This window comes from Vombatus ursinus, unplaced genomic scaffold (assembly GCF_900497805.2).
Source record: "Vombatus ursinus unplaced genomic scaffold, bare-nosed wombat genome assembly UNPS02014810.1, whole genome shotgun sequence".
Lineage (NCBI taxonomy): Eukaryota > Metazoa > Chordata > Mammalia > Diprotodontia > Vombatidae > Vombatus > Vombatus ursinus.
Genome location: NW_020954588.1, coordinates 24,576,499 through 24,589,724, shown reverse-complemented (window position 1 = coordinate 24,589,724; position 13,226 = coordinate 24,576,499). Strand labels below are relative to the sequence as shown.

The 13,226-nt window shown below is 36.8% G+C and overlaps 1 protein-coding gene across 3 annotated transcripts in view; it reads left to right on the top strand.

Moving 5' to 3' along the window:
- Positions 1-13,226, top strand: part of NAALADL2 (N-acetylated alpha-linked acidic dipeptidase like 2) — a 1,445,704-nt gene that overhangs the window by 1,085,282 nt on the left and 347,196 nt on the right. For all 3 annotated transcript variants that reach the window (XM_027875745.1, XM_027875744.1, XM_027875746.1), the window contains 2 exons: positions 7,276-7,368; positions 10,589-10,794. In XM_027875745.1, coding sequence (XP_027731546.1) covers positions 7,276-7,368; positions 10,589-10,794 — 299 coding nt within the window. The remainder of the gene's footprint in view (positions 1-7,275; positions 7,369-10,588; positions 10,795-13,226) is intronic.

The window sequence follows — 13,226 nt, the reverse complement described above, 5'->3', positions numbered from 1 at the left end:
TCTATCTATCTATCTATCTATCTATCTATCTATCTATCTATCTATCTATCTATCTATCTGTCTATCTATCTATACATATAATTATTTTCCTCCAACTACTCTAATACCGACAAAGGTCTCATGAGTTATAAATATCATCTTTCCATGCAGGAATGAAAACAATTCAACCTTAAAGAATCTTTTATGATTTCTTTTTCCTGTTTACCTCTTCATGTTCCACTTGAGTCTTATATCTGGAAGTCAAATTTTCTATTCAACTCTGGTCTTTTCATCAAGAAAGCTTTAAAGTCCTCTCTTTCACTGAATAACCATTTTTCCCCCTGAGGGATTATGCTTACTTTTGCTGGGTAAGTGATTCTTGGTTGTAATCCTATCTCCTTTGCCCTCCAGAATATTATGTTGCAAGCCCTGTGGTCCCTTAATGAAGAAGCTACTAAATCTTGTGTTATCCTGATTGCATTTCCACAATAATTGAATTGTTTCTTTCTGGCTTGCTTGTAACATTTTCTCCTTGACCTGGGAACTCTGGAGTTTGGCTACAATATTTCTAGGAGTTTTCCTTTGGGGATCTCTTTCAGGAGGAGATCGGTGGATTCTTTCCATTTCTATTTTACCCCCTGATTCTAAAATATCAGGGCAGTTTTCCTTGATAATTTCTTGAAAGATGATGTCTAGGCTCTTTTTTTTTTGATCATGGCTTTCAGATAGTCCAATAATTTTTAGATTCTCTCTCCTGGATCTATTTTCCAGGTCAGTTGTTTTTCCAATGAGATATTTCACATTGTTTTCTAATTTTTCATTCTTTTGGATTTATTTTACAGTGTCTTGATTTCTCATAAAGTCACTAGCTTCCAATTGCTCTATTCTAATTTTTAAGGAAGTATTTTCTTCAGTAATGTTTTGGACTTCCTTTTCCATTTGGCCAATTTTGCTTTTTAGGGCATTCTTCTCCTCGTTGGCTTTTTGGACCTCTTTTGTCATTTGGGTTAGGCTATTTTTTAAGATGTTGTTTTCTTCAGTATTTTTTTGGTTCTCCTTTAGCAAGCTTTTGCCTTGTTTTTCATGATTTTCTTGCATCACTCTTATTTCTCTTCCCAGTTTTTCCTCTACTTCTCTTACCTGTTTCTCAAAATCTCTTTTGAGCTCTTCTAAGACCTGGGACTGATTCATATTTTTCTTGGAGACTTTGGATGTAGGAGCTTTGACTTTGTTGTCTTCTTCTGGTTGTATGTTTTGATCTTCTTTGTCACCAAAGTAAGATAACATAGTCTGATTCTTTTTGGTCTGCTTACTCATGATCCCAGCCAATTACTTGAGTTTTAAACTCTTTGTTAAGGTAAGAGTCTGCTTCCAATATGGAGAGCGTACTGCCCCAAGCTTCAGGGGTTTGTACAGCTGTTTTCAGAGATACTTTGAGGGACTTGAAAATTTTCAGTTCTTCCAAGGTGCTATGATAAGGGGCCACAACAAGCTCCACCACACCAGCGCTCCTCCTCGCCCCAGGACCACCCCTCAGAACTGTGACCCAGATCCAAGCACCGGCAAAGCAAGACATTCCTGCCTTCAGCAATGGCAAAGAGATCCCTGCAGTCCCCCTCTGATCAGCCACTCGATTTCCCCTCAGTCTCTGGGCCAGAAGCTCAGGAGGCAGCCGTGGCCCGCGCTCGGGACTTGTGGCTAAAACTTAGCTTCTCTCTTAGTACGATAGAAACAGACTTTTCCCACTGACCTTCCACATTGTCTTTGGTGTTCCTGGGTTGAGAGGTCTGGAAATCGCCACAGCTACTTGTGATTCAGTCCTCTGAGACCTGCTCCATGTTCACTGCGGCCTGCGCACCCACACTGAACTGCCTTCCTCTCCCTGACCAGCGTGATATACCTTTCTGATCAGCCATCCAGGCTGTCTTGGGTTGGAAATTTGTTTCACTCTGTCTTTTTGTGGGTTCTGCTGTTTTAGAATTTGTTTAGAGCCATTTTTTACAGGAATTTGGAGGGATGTGGGGGAGAGTTCAAGAAAGTCACTGCTTTCCCTCTGCCATCTTGGCTCTGCCCCCAAATTATTTTCTAGATTACTTCTAATATGCTTCCCATTCCTGCTCTTCTGGACAGAGTTTTTTAAATTTTTTTTTTGAAAATATCTTTATATTAGGTTTTTTTTTTAAATAAGTATTCTAATAGTGGCATTTTAATAACAGAAGCACCTGTGTTTTCACCAGTATGGGTTGAGGCTTCCTCTACCTGAGGAAAGCTATAATGAATTCACAGCTTTAGTAGATGACTTTCACAAGCTGCTATAGCAGAAAAGAGAAATCTTCCTTCTGCAGTCACTGTAGTGGGCTTCCTTAAACTTAGCCAGCCTAGGGCTCCAATCCACTGCTGGGGTTAGCCTGGAAGCCTCTGGAGCTCGGAACCATCAGTCAATTGGGGCTTCACTAATGTCACTTCTGAGACCTCAAAGTCACCTCAGGGACATGGGACAGCTTTGCGAGGTGTCTTCCCTTTTGACAGGTCATTTTTAAATTGTTCCTAAGGATCGGTTGTTGCTTTTTTTGTTACTTGTTTGTTTTTATTTATTTTAAAAAATATTCCCCATATCTCCAAGGAAGTTCAATGTTATGATTAAAAGTGATGAGAGGGATATAGAAGAAAGAGTCTATATCTCGGAGGCAAGAAAACCTGGGTTCCAACATGGCTGTAATCCTTATTAGCTGTGGCATATGAACAAAACTAAGTTATGTAGCATCTCTGAACTTCAGTTTCCTCATCTATTTTATAGGGTTATTGTGAGGCTCACATGGCGTGATGAATGTGAAGCAACTTGTTAACCAGAAAGCACTATATCAATGTTAGCTTTTATTCTTTTTTATTGCAGTCAATAGAATCTGATTTCACTTCCTGCCTCTCACTTCTAATAGCTCTATGACCATGACCAGCTCACTAAGCCTCAGTTTTCTCACATGTAAAATGGGATCAATGTGTGTAATTTACTTAACATAATTTAGAGGCTCAAATGAGAATATCTTTAAAGTACTTTATGTGTTAAGTATCTTAAGAGAGAAGAAAGTAGAAATGGCATTATTTTCTTCACTGCAGAATTCCCCAGTGAATTATTTAGAAACTGAAATGTAGTGTTCAACCCAGACTTTAAATTACTCTTTAAAAGCATATTTGTTTTGTCATATCTTAATGCATTTATCTTCATAATATTGTGTTATTAATTGCCCTTGCTTGTTTCTTTGTAGCTGAATTTGAGCACTTTTCATTCTTTCCAGTTTAAAGATATATGCAGGGAAGTGTTATAACAATTAACTCAATGTACTGCACAGTATTAGAGAGCCCAGGGCATTTTTCTTAAAGAAAATGTCTTCAGTTAAATGAGATTTCCTCCCTTAAACCTTTGCTGTTGTTGTACTTCAGAAACAGCAGTCATAGGACGTAGCTCATGAAATATTTCTTTTCATAGCTTTTGAAAAGATCAGGACTGGAGAGAAAGTTCTCAGGACAGTTGAGATTTTTCCTCAGAGGGATGGCATTGGGAAGTGAGATTTGTGTTGTCACAAGTCTTTAAAAGAAATTGTTTTGCTTTTTGTATACCTGATTGAAGAAACCTCTGAGTCTTTCTGTCACTTAAACTGAAATCCTTCATTTGAGACATTTTAAACAGAAGCCCTGTACTTCTGTCCAGACTCATCAGATACAAAGGGCTGTCACTTCCAAATACATTGCTGTTATTTGATATCACCCAGAGATTAGGAGGTCAAAGTTGATCAAGCATCTCAATTGCCTTTGAGCTTGTTCAATTGAATTCTAGTTTGATTTTGAGAAGTTCCGGGAAGCCATGGGATGGAGTGGAGTTTGAAGACGTGGGTTTGAATCCTGTCTCTGCTATTAACTACCTGCATGAACTGAGCCAGCTCTCTGACCCATGATTTCTTCATCTCTAAAATAAAAATGAAAATGTTGTACCTATCTCACTGAGCTAATTGAGAGATCCAGAGGAGACAATACATGGAGAGTGCTTTGCAACCTAAAAAGTGCTCTAAAATGTCCATTATTGTTATTAGTTCTCAAGCCATAGACTGTTTGTGGGGAAGGAGGCAAGATTCAGTGACTTTAGTTTTGTTTTCTTTGCTTTTTTTCCAATTCATCAAGTATCTATTAGTGGAATGGAAGGGGATTGAATGGAAAAGCGTATTTTAAGTATTTACTGTATACCAAGCACTGTGCTAGCATGGAGATATAAATACGATGTTAAAAAATAAAAGCAAGGCAAGCTGAAGTTTCATACTGTTATTGGGGAGAGATATGTATTGAAGGGTTCAGTTACAGGCAGATGGAAAGGCCTGCTGGTCATTACTACATTTGCACACCAATCCAATGATAAAGACCAAGAGTCCTTAGGGTATAACCGTAAGTCAGATGGCAATGTACGTGGTGTCCAAAGAACATAGCAGAAGGACCAATGTTAAAGACTGGTGGATCCTAGGGAGCATTAGTGGGATGCATGCTAAGGCCTAGTTGATCCCCATTTTGCCAGAAAGATGTCAGGTGATGACTTCCCACTCTTCTAACACAGGACATAACATTTCCATATGTTTATGTACAGATACATACACATGTGTAGGTGTATTCAGAATACATTCAAAACGAATACACGGTAGTTTTGCAGGGCAGACACAATGGTTTTAGCACCTTTGAGGGGATCAGGAAAGGCTTTGTGTAGAAGGAAATATTTAATTTGAGTCTTGAAGGAACTAGGAATTACAAGAGGTGGGGAGTTGGTGTTTTCCAGGTGTTGGGAGTTTCCGGGTGTTGGGTTTTCCAGGCATGGGAGACAGTCAGTGAAAAGACCAGCATCTTTGGTGCGAAACAGCACGCCTCCTATTGCTGGGCTGTAGTGTATATTGGAGGGCAGGGAAGTGGGAGAGAAGAGGTACTATAAGAGAATATTGGAAAGGTAGGAAGGAGCCAGGTTGTGATAAATTTTAGATGCCAAACAGAGGGGAAACTGGGAGAAGGGAACAAATATCTATTGAGAGCCTTCTATGTGCCAGACTTTGTCCTAATTGCTTCACAAATATTATTTCATTTGATCCTCATAGCACTCCTGGGAGTTAGGCTCTATTATTATCCTCATTTTACAGTTGAAGAAACTGAGATAGAAAGATGTTAAGTGACTACTTCAGGATCACACAGCTAGTAAATGTCTGAGTCTGGATTTGAACTCAGGTCTTTCTGACTCTAGGTCCTGAACTCTACCCACTGGCCACATATCTACCTGTCAAGTAGTATATATTTGTTCTTGTACTTCCTTCCTGAATAACTTGGTTTTTTTCTGTACTATTTTTTCTCTGTTAGAAGGAAATCCTTATCTTTCAGAAGGTGGGCTTCCTTGCTCTCTTGGCATCATTAGGATACCAGTGGCACACACAGCCTGTCCCCCACTTGTCCTTCACCACATGACCAGCTCATCTTTTTCATTCTTCCATTTCTTTGATCATATCTCTTACCCTGGTTCTCTTTTATCTTCTTCACTGGCTGCTCACATCCCTTACCCTCCTCCATATTGCCTTCTGAGTGGTTTTCATTTTTAATTCTTCACAGACTCTCATGTTCTGTGACTTATAGTTGGTTTCCAAAAAGCCATATTATTTGAACTCTCATATTTCAATTTAATTTTTCCTTTGTGCTCTCTTGTTGCCTCCAGAGTTTGACAGAGCTAGCCGAGCAAATAGATTCCATCCATGGCCCAGCTCTCAATCTGTTTTGGTAGTCGGGTTTGCTGGTTTCTTTCTGCTCTGACATTAAAGTGACTTTCTATTAACCTGATTCTGATTTGGGCATGAATAGAGCATCTGGAGAAAGGAGAGCTTCCAAAGACCTTGGCACATATAAGAATCAGAAACACAATAAGACTTGTTCCTGCCATATAGTCCCACACCTTTTTTTTTTTTTTTTTTTTTTTTTTCTGTGGCTGAAGCATAGGAGCAGAAATCGATATCTGATTTCACACCTTTTGACTTTGACACCCCCTCAGCCCACCCAAGTACAAGAGTTCTCTGGAAAAGAACAGATTTTGGAGGCTTGAAGTCATACTTCACATCCAAAACTGTCATTAAATCTTGCCACTATTAACATTTGAAAAATATGGGCTTGGGAGATGCTACCTGGAATGAATATACCATGCATATAAACATATTTTTAGTATTATAAACTGCTTCCGAAAGTTTCCTGGTTTTATCCTTTCATCTAGGGCCTCTCCAAAGTGAGGAGAAAAAGCTACAAAACATACAATGTAAATCAGAGAGAGGGGGAGAGATTTCTGAGGAACTAAAATAGATCTATCAAAGGCCATGACCTAAAGCTTGTTCATGTCACCCAGAGAAGAGCCGCTCAGACCCTCATTTAGAGCTCATCTGCTCTTCTTGTCCTTACATTTTTATACACAGTTTAATGAGTACCTTTATCTTATTTCTCACTCTGTGTCAGATTAGATGCCACAAATTTGTTTGGCAGGGAAGGAGGTACTTATAGGGAAAGGCAACGAGTGATTGATTGCCTCAAGATGAGGGAGACAGGAAAGACAGAAAAAGGAGATATGAAGTGTCTAAGCACTGAGAGGTTAAGGCCTTGGCCTAGAGTTTAACCCAGGCCTTCCTGACTCTGAAGCAGGATCTCTGCCTACTACAACTTGCTGTCTCTTAAAGGATTTAATGTGCTCCATTTTAAGTAACAAAAACATATAATATACTTGTATTAATACATTTTTTTTACATCATAACTTCCTTTCTAGTGATCACTCTTTTCTCTTCTTCTTGGTAGTCTCTTCTAAATACAAAACAAACAAACAAACAATTCAATCAAACTATGATCCAGCAATGATGACTGATAACAGTCTAATAATAGTCTGCAAAAGTGGCCCATCACCTCTCCACTGAAAGGAAGGAAGTTTGTTCCAACATTAGTCATCTGGAACCAAAACTGATTAATCATTGTGTTTGTGTTTGACTTGAGTTCTTTGTAATTTTTAATGGGGTATATGGATATTTTATATGTGTGTGTACATATATATTTAAGAAAGTATTGTTAAAATAAGTGGTTAAAGTTGCTTGAAAAATTAAATTATGTGGCATGCCACCTTCCTTGCCGAACTTGGCTAAATGATATTATTGCACATTCATGTTTTGAGCAAAGAAAAGCATTCAAATAGAGCAAATGGAAGGAAAAGTAGGAAAATTGTATTAAAATTATCCTTTGATTCATCTTCCCTTGTAGAAATCAGAATCGTCACAATGAAAGTTCAGACAGTCACTGAATATAAGACGCTCACCAATGTTGTTGCTTATCTCAAAGGAGCTTCATTTCCTGGTAAGTAGAAGTAAACAATGATGAACTGAAATTCTTATAGAGCAACATGGAATAATTGTAAATCCTATATATGCTATAATTTAATAACTCAACTTAGAAATGATTGGAATCAGGTGATTTTAAAATTTAATATTTCCTTTTTTGTTTGTTCTATGGATTGATGGCTCTTTACCATGATAATTTTAATGAGCTTGTCATTGTACACTTAAAAGACATTAGTTTTAATAATATCTATGGAAGACTGTCCGTGTTGACTGGAATTTGGACTGTCCAATAGAGTACATGCTTCTTGAGGGTAAATAATGACTAGGTCATTTTTAATCTCCATATTCTCCTAATACCCCATCACACAGTTCTGCATGAAGTAGATGGTTTATAAGTATTTAAATGAATGTTTGAGAATATGCACATTAAGAATCAAAAAGTAAAAACAAAGTAATCAGAAAACAAGCAAAAAAGGAAGATAATAATACTCATATTTTATAGGGTTACCATAAAGCTCAAATACATTAATGTTGCATACTTTGCAAAATTATATGTATAAGTGCCAGATATTAGTATGATAAGATATAAAGAATACTTATTCCACAATATACTGTGAGGCAGAATCATTTATAACTATTTTTGTATCCTTTCTGTGTGGTGTAGTTGACAATTTAGTTTAAATATTTTTATTGTCTATTCTATGTTGGTTAGGTTGGTTAGGATCTTACTCAGGTTAATAGTGGAGAATAACTCACCTCATCTGAAGCCAGTAGAGTTGGTCCCCAGGTTCCTAATCTAGAAGAATGAAGGCTTCTGAGTTTTAGACAGTCCAGTGGTATCATTCTAGGAGATTCACTAAGCTCAGAGGTAGTAATGGGCTTTCTGAAATTTACGTACATTTAAGAAGCTTGAACACCTCCTTAATGAATCAACAATCTTAAACATAAGGAACAAATGGTCCTTGTAATTTTAACTATTGAATTTGAGCTATTTCAATAAAATGATTTTCCATCAGAAGGATCGCTAGCTGAAGCCTTAGGACTATTTATCATCCTTACGGTATTTGTCAGTTCTATTGGAAAATCAGAGGAGAAAATTATCCTCATTTGGGAGAAGAAAAGAAAGAGTTTTTTTTTTCTATTCAAGTTCAATCTTTTAAAAAATCTAAAATAAAATTGATCTAAATCAACATTATAACCAATACTATGCAAGGCATATAACTTCATTCTTTTTCTTCGTTAAAATTCTAACATAACCAGTCTCTGTACCCATTCTAGTAATGTCCTAACGAGGTGACTTTGAATATAAAAGCAAGTCACAAAGTTATATCACAACACTTTTTGATATATAGCTTACCAAAACTAAGCACAACCTTAACTCATAAATTTAGAGCACATCTGGAAGATAAAATAAAACATTAAGCCCTTCAATGCCATTTACTAATCCAAGGTTTATAGCTGTAGGCTTGAACCTTATAGAAAGCTGGCCAAGGAAAATCCATTTGTTAGTGTAATATCAGTGCCCATCTCTACACTTGACAATACTTTGCCTCCTCTCCCACCAAGAAATCCATAGAAAATGATACTTAAGCCAAAATGTGTCAACTGAATTTCCTTAATCACATCACTAGAGTTTTATAACATCTATGCATCCAATGCATAGTTGGAGAGCCAGAAGTGACCTCAGAAGCTATCTATTCAGTCAGTGAGTCAATAAACATTTATTAAGTGCCTACTATGTGCCAGTCACCTTGCTAAGTGCTTGGGATACCAAAAAAAAAAAAAGGCAAAAGATAGTTCCTATACTCGAGGAGCTCACAATTTAATGGATTAAAAATTATCAGTGATAATTCATGATCATCCTATAGATGAAGAAACAAGTCTAGAGAGATAAAAGGACTTAAGAATAATGTTTTAAAATGTAAAAAAAAAGTGTAAGATTACAAAGGAATATAAGTAAGGCAGGAATGCAAATATATTGAAGTAGTAATCAGAATATTAAAAATAGAAGTTCACAGACCTCAGTTTAAGAACCCTTGCATAATGGTAAGAGAACTAGAGTCATCATATTTCCTCAATTTACATCTCAACTCTTCCACTTACTAACTGTATGATCCTGAGTAAATCAGTTCACCTCTGTGGACCTCAGTTTCTTCATCTGTAGAATAACAGAATAAACTAGACGGCTTCTGAAGTCTTTTCTAGCTTTATATCTATGACCTTATGAATTAGCAGAAGAGTTTATGAATCTCTGAGAAAGTTCTTTCTCATGGGGTAGTTGAGGGTCACTTGGTCGAATAAATACTGCGCTAGATTTAGAATCAATAGTAATCAATAACAGTGAAAGTCAGCTAGCCACACTAGTTTTATTTGCGCCTTCTAAATCTAGGACTGTGGTCAGCAATGTAAGTAAACAATGTAATCATGACCTATGAAGACCTGTCAAATGAGTTAGATAGAAATGTGCCAGACAAATTTTGGAAAGTTGTTTGAAGTAAACTCAAGATATCAAAGGTATGTATGTGACTTTTCGGTGTGGGAACAGCCCTTCCCCCATGGCAAATTGCAAGTTATCTTTCAGTCATAAGTTAGGGATCAGATGACTTGTCCACTGTCAGGTAAAGGTGGGATTTGAAATCCCACCCTAGGTATACCCTCTCTAATACATGCTAAGTATATTCTGTTGTGAATCAAAAAAAAAATGGTTTTAAAATTCCTCAGTTGAACGTCTACTTCTCCCCATTTAGCAAAAAGAGGAGAAACATAGTGAAGCCACATTACAAAAATCAATTAACCCTGAGGAGAGAAAGAAATTTATAAGACAATCCATTTTTATTTGATATTTTTTATTACACTGACCATGTTTCCAAATCTCCATAAAAAGATGACCCATCAGGCAACAGTTAATTAATATTTTATGAACACACAGAGGCTGTTTATAGGCCACCTCCCATGACACTTCTAGAAAATGTTACACAAAGGTTTTCACTGCCACATGTTTGTGTGTTTGATTAATGAATGTTTCAAAGGACAGTGTGTTATCTCCTAATCCTGGCTATATCACTGAGATATCCTACCTGCAGCTGTATATACACTGATTGATGCAGACCAGGAGAATGGACAAAAAGATACAAGGGGTAAAACATCAATTCAGTTATTGCTATTCTGTCCAATAGAGTATAAACTGCCAATGAATTTATTCTTAAGGTTTAATTGTAAAAATGTTTCTTCCCCAGACCGGTATATCATTGTGGGTAGCCACCATCACAGCCCTTATGGTTACAGTGGACAAGAATGGGCCAGTGGAACTGCCATCATTACAGCGTTTATCCAGGCCTTGATGTTAAAAGTGAAAAGAGGCTGGCGACCCGATCGGACAATTATCCTTTGCTCATGGGGAGGAACAACATTTGGCAACATTGGCTCCTACGAATGGGCAGAGGTAAAAAGGGAATTTAGGGAGAGTGCACTGTGTAATTTCTTAGGCTAAAGTGAATAATTTGAAATAATCATGTTGAATTCAAAGAAATTGATGCCTCTTAGGTATCTCAAGATAGACATACCTTTACACTCCCCCAAAAATTTCCAGATATTTTCCAGGATTTGTGATACCCAAGTCATGGTTGCAATCTTACTGTGAACTTGCTTTATTATCTCAAAAAACTCATGTACCTATTTGTCTTTAAGCTGAAAAGTGTGACTCTGTTGTCCCTTTTAACTCCAGCATTCTGTTGTTCCAGAAGTCAAAACCTTTCTTGGTGTGTTTCAAGCTCTCTGTCTACTCTGGCATTTTAAATAAAATTTGAATAGTAGGAGGCAGTATGATAAGTTAGAGCATTGGATGTTGAGCCATAGAACCTAGGTTCAAATCGTGATTCCACCATTAACTAATCAGTATGAACTTGAGCTAGTTCAAGTTCCTCATTTGTAAAATGAAAATAGTAGGTTTCATGATAAGTTCACTTGATCCTTAAATTTAAAGATCTCAGAGTAATAGACAATATTGAAACGTGTTTTTTCCTTATTCTTTTTGCGTGCTACTCTACGTCCTCTTGGTTACAAACGAAACTATCAATACATTTTATTTTAACTAGGCATTTCCCAATAAAAATCCTGCCTCTGGCATTCACTACTAGTGTGCAAGTTGCTTAATCACTCTGGGCCTCAGTTTCCAAATCTGCAAAATGAGAGGATTGAACCAGATGAGCCTTTTCATCTCTGTCTATGATTCTATGAAAATTCAACCAACCTTCCCTGTCAGCAAAAGATATTTACATAAAAACAGTTAATCAAAACTTCTTCAAGGAGTGGTTGGGACTGATAGAACATATCACTTTCCACTTTTGTAGTTTATGCTTTGTTCTTCAATTTTAATACTTTGCTACTAATATTATCTGTTGTATTTGCCCTGAGTTTATTGCCTGAGCATTTATTTTATATTAAAAATGCCGAGTGTGTTGTTTGCTTGGTTTTTCTTCACTTTGTATAAGCCTTCCCACATTTCTCTGAATTCTTCATATTTGTTGTTCCAAGTATGATCTAAAAGACACATGTACTAGTAAAATAAGTTTTATTTTTTAAAATTCTAATCAAACTGAATCCAGTCTAGATCAGAATTCTTTTTTGTTTTGTTTATCCCTTTTAACATTCACAACTTTTAAAGAAGAAAATTCATAGAATTCAGAAAAAAAGTATTTGTGGGACATTCCCTTGTTTTCTTTTACATTAAAAAGATCAATGATTTTATCAATATCGCGTTCTTTGGCCTGGGTTCAAATACATACTCTCTGTGTGACCTTGGGTATAAATCACTTCACCTTAGCAGGCCTCAGTTTCCCTATCTGTAAAATGATTATAAATGTTAGACTATTCAGCCATTGACGTACTATCTAGTCCTAGGCCTGATACTCAATCCCTCCACTAATTCCCCTGCCCTTAAAGTCTTCACAAGGCCCTACCCCATTGTCTCAGCCAAGACAGCTCCAACTCTGTCAAGTTAGAATGTAGGTTACTTGAGGTCAAAGGCTTTTGTCTTTCTATCCCCAGTGCTTTCCATAGTGAAGGGCTCACAGGAGCTGAATAATCAATGTTTGTTGAATGCTTTTTTTGATTGATTGATTACCAAGCTAAAGAGGCTTTTTAGGTACAAGCCTCAAGCTGGACAATAGATTTATCAATTAAAAATAAACCTAGATGTTTGGAAAAGCCCAAGGGTTAGCCACCAGGTGAATTTCTTCTTGTCTACAGTAGCTCATGAGCATTGCCTACAGAATGACACAATGCACGTATTTAAACAGTGCCTTTGGTCAACATGTCATTTCGATTTAGAGGAAAGTAGTATCTCAAAGTTAATAGAGAGTATTCTGGTTATGGAAATTCATCTAGTCCTATCTTGGTCATTTGAATATAGTCATTATGTAAATAAAGGATTGATGGTTGTTCCACATTGAAAGAATTAATTCAGCTGAATATTATGGATGAAAAAAGATAAAGTATGTTAAATTCATAAACTTGTACTTAAGATAGAAAATGTCAGTTAAAAAGAGCCAACTTCTCAAACTTCTACTCCTTAATCTTGTTCTTTGAAGATGTGAGACGTCAAGCAAGTATTTTTGTGGCATAGTTTTCTTTAGAACTTTCTGATGCAATTGAAAAGGGTTATAACAATGGAGAAAGAACAACCTTTTTCTAGTGGGTTTTTTTTCTTATCATAAGACCTATTTTCCAGAATTTTCCATCTCAGTCTGCTCTGAGAATTTATATTCAAACTTCTGGCTATTGAGATTGTGGGTCCGGAAAGAATTATAGCTTTGTGTGTATATGTGTGGTGTGTGTGTGTGTGTGTGTGTGTGTGTGTGTGTGTGTGTGTGTGTG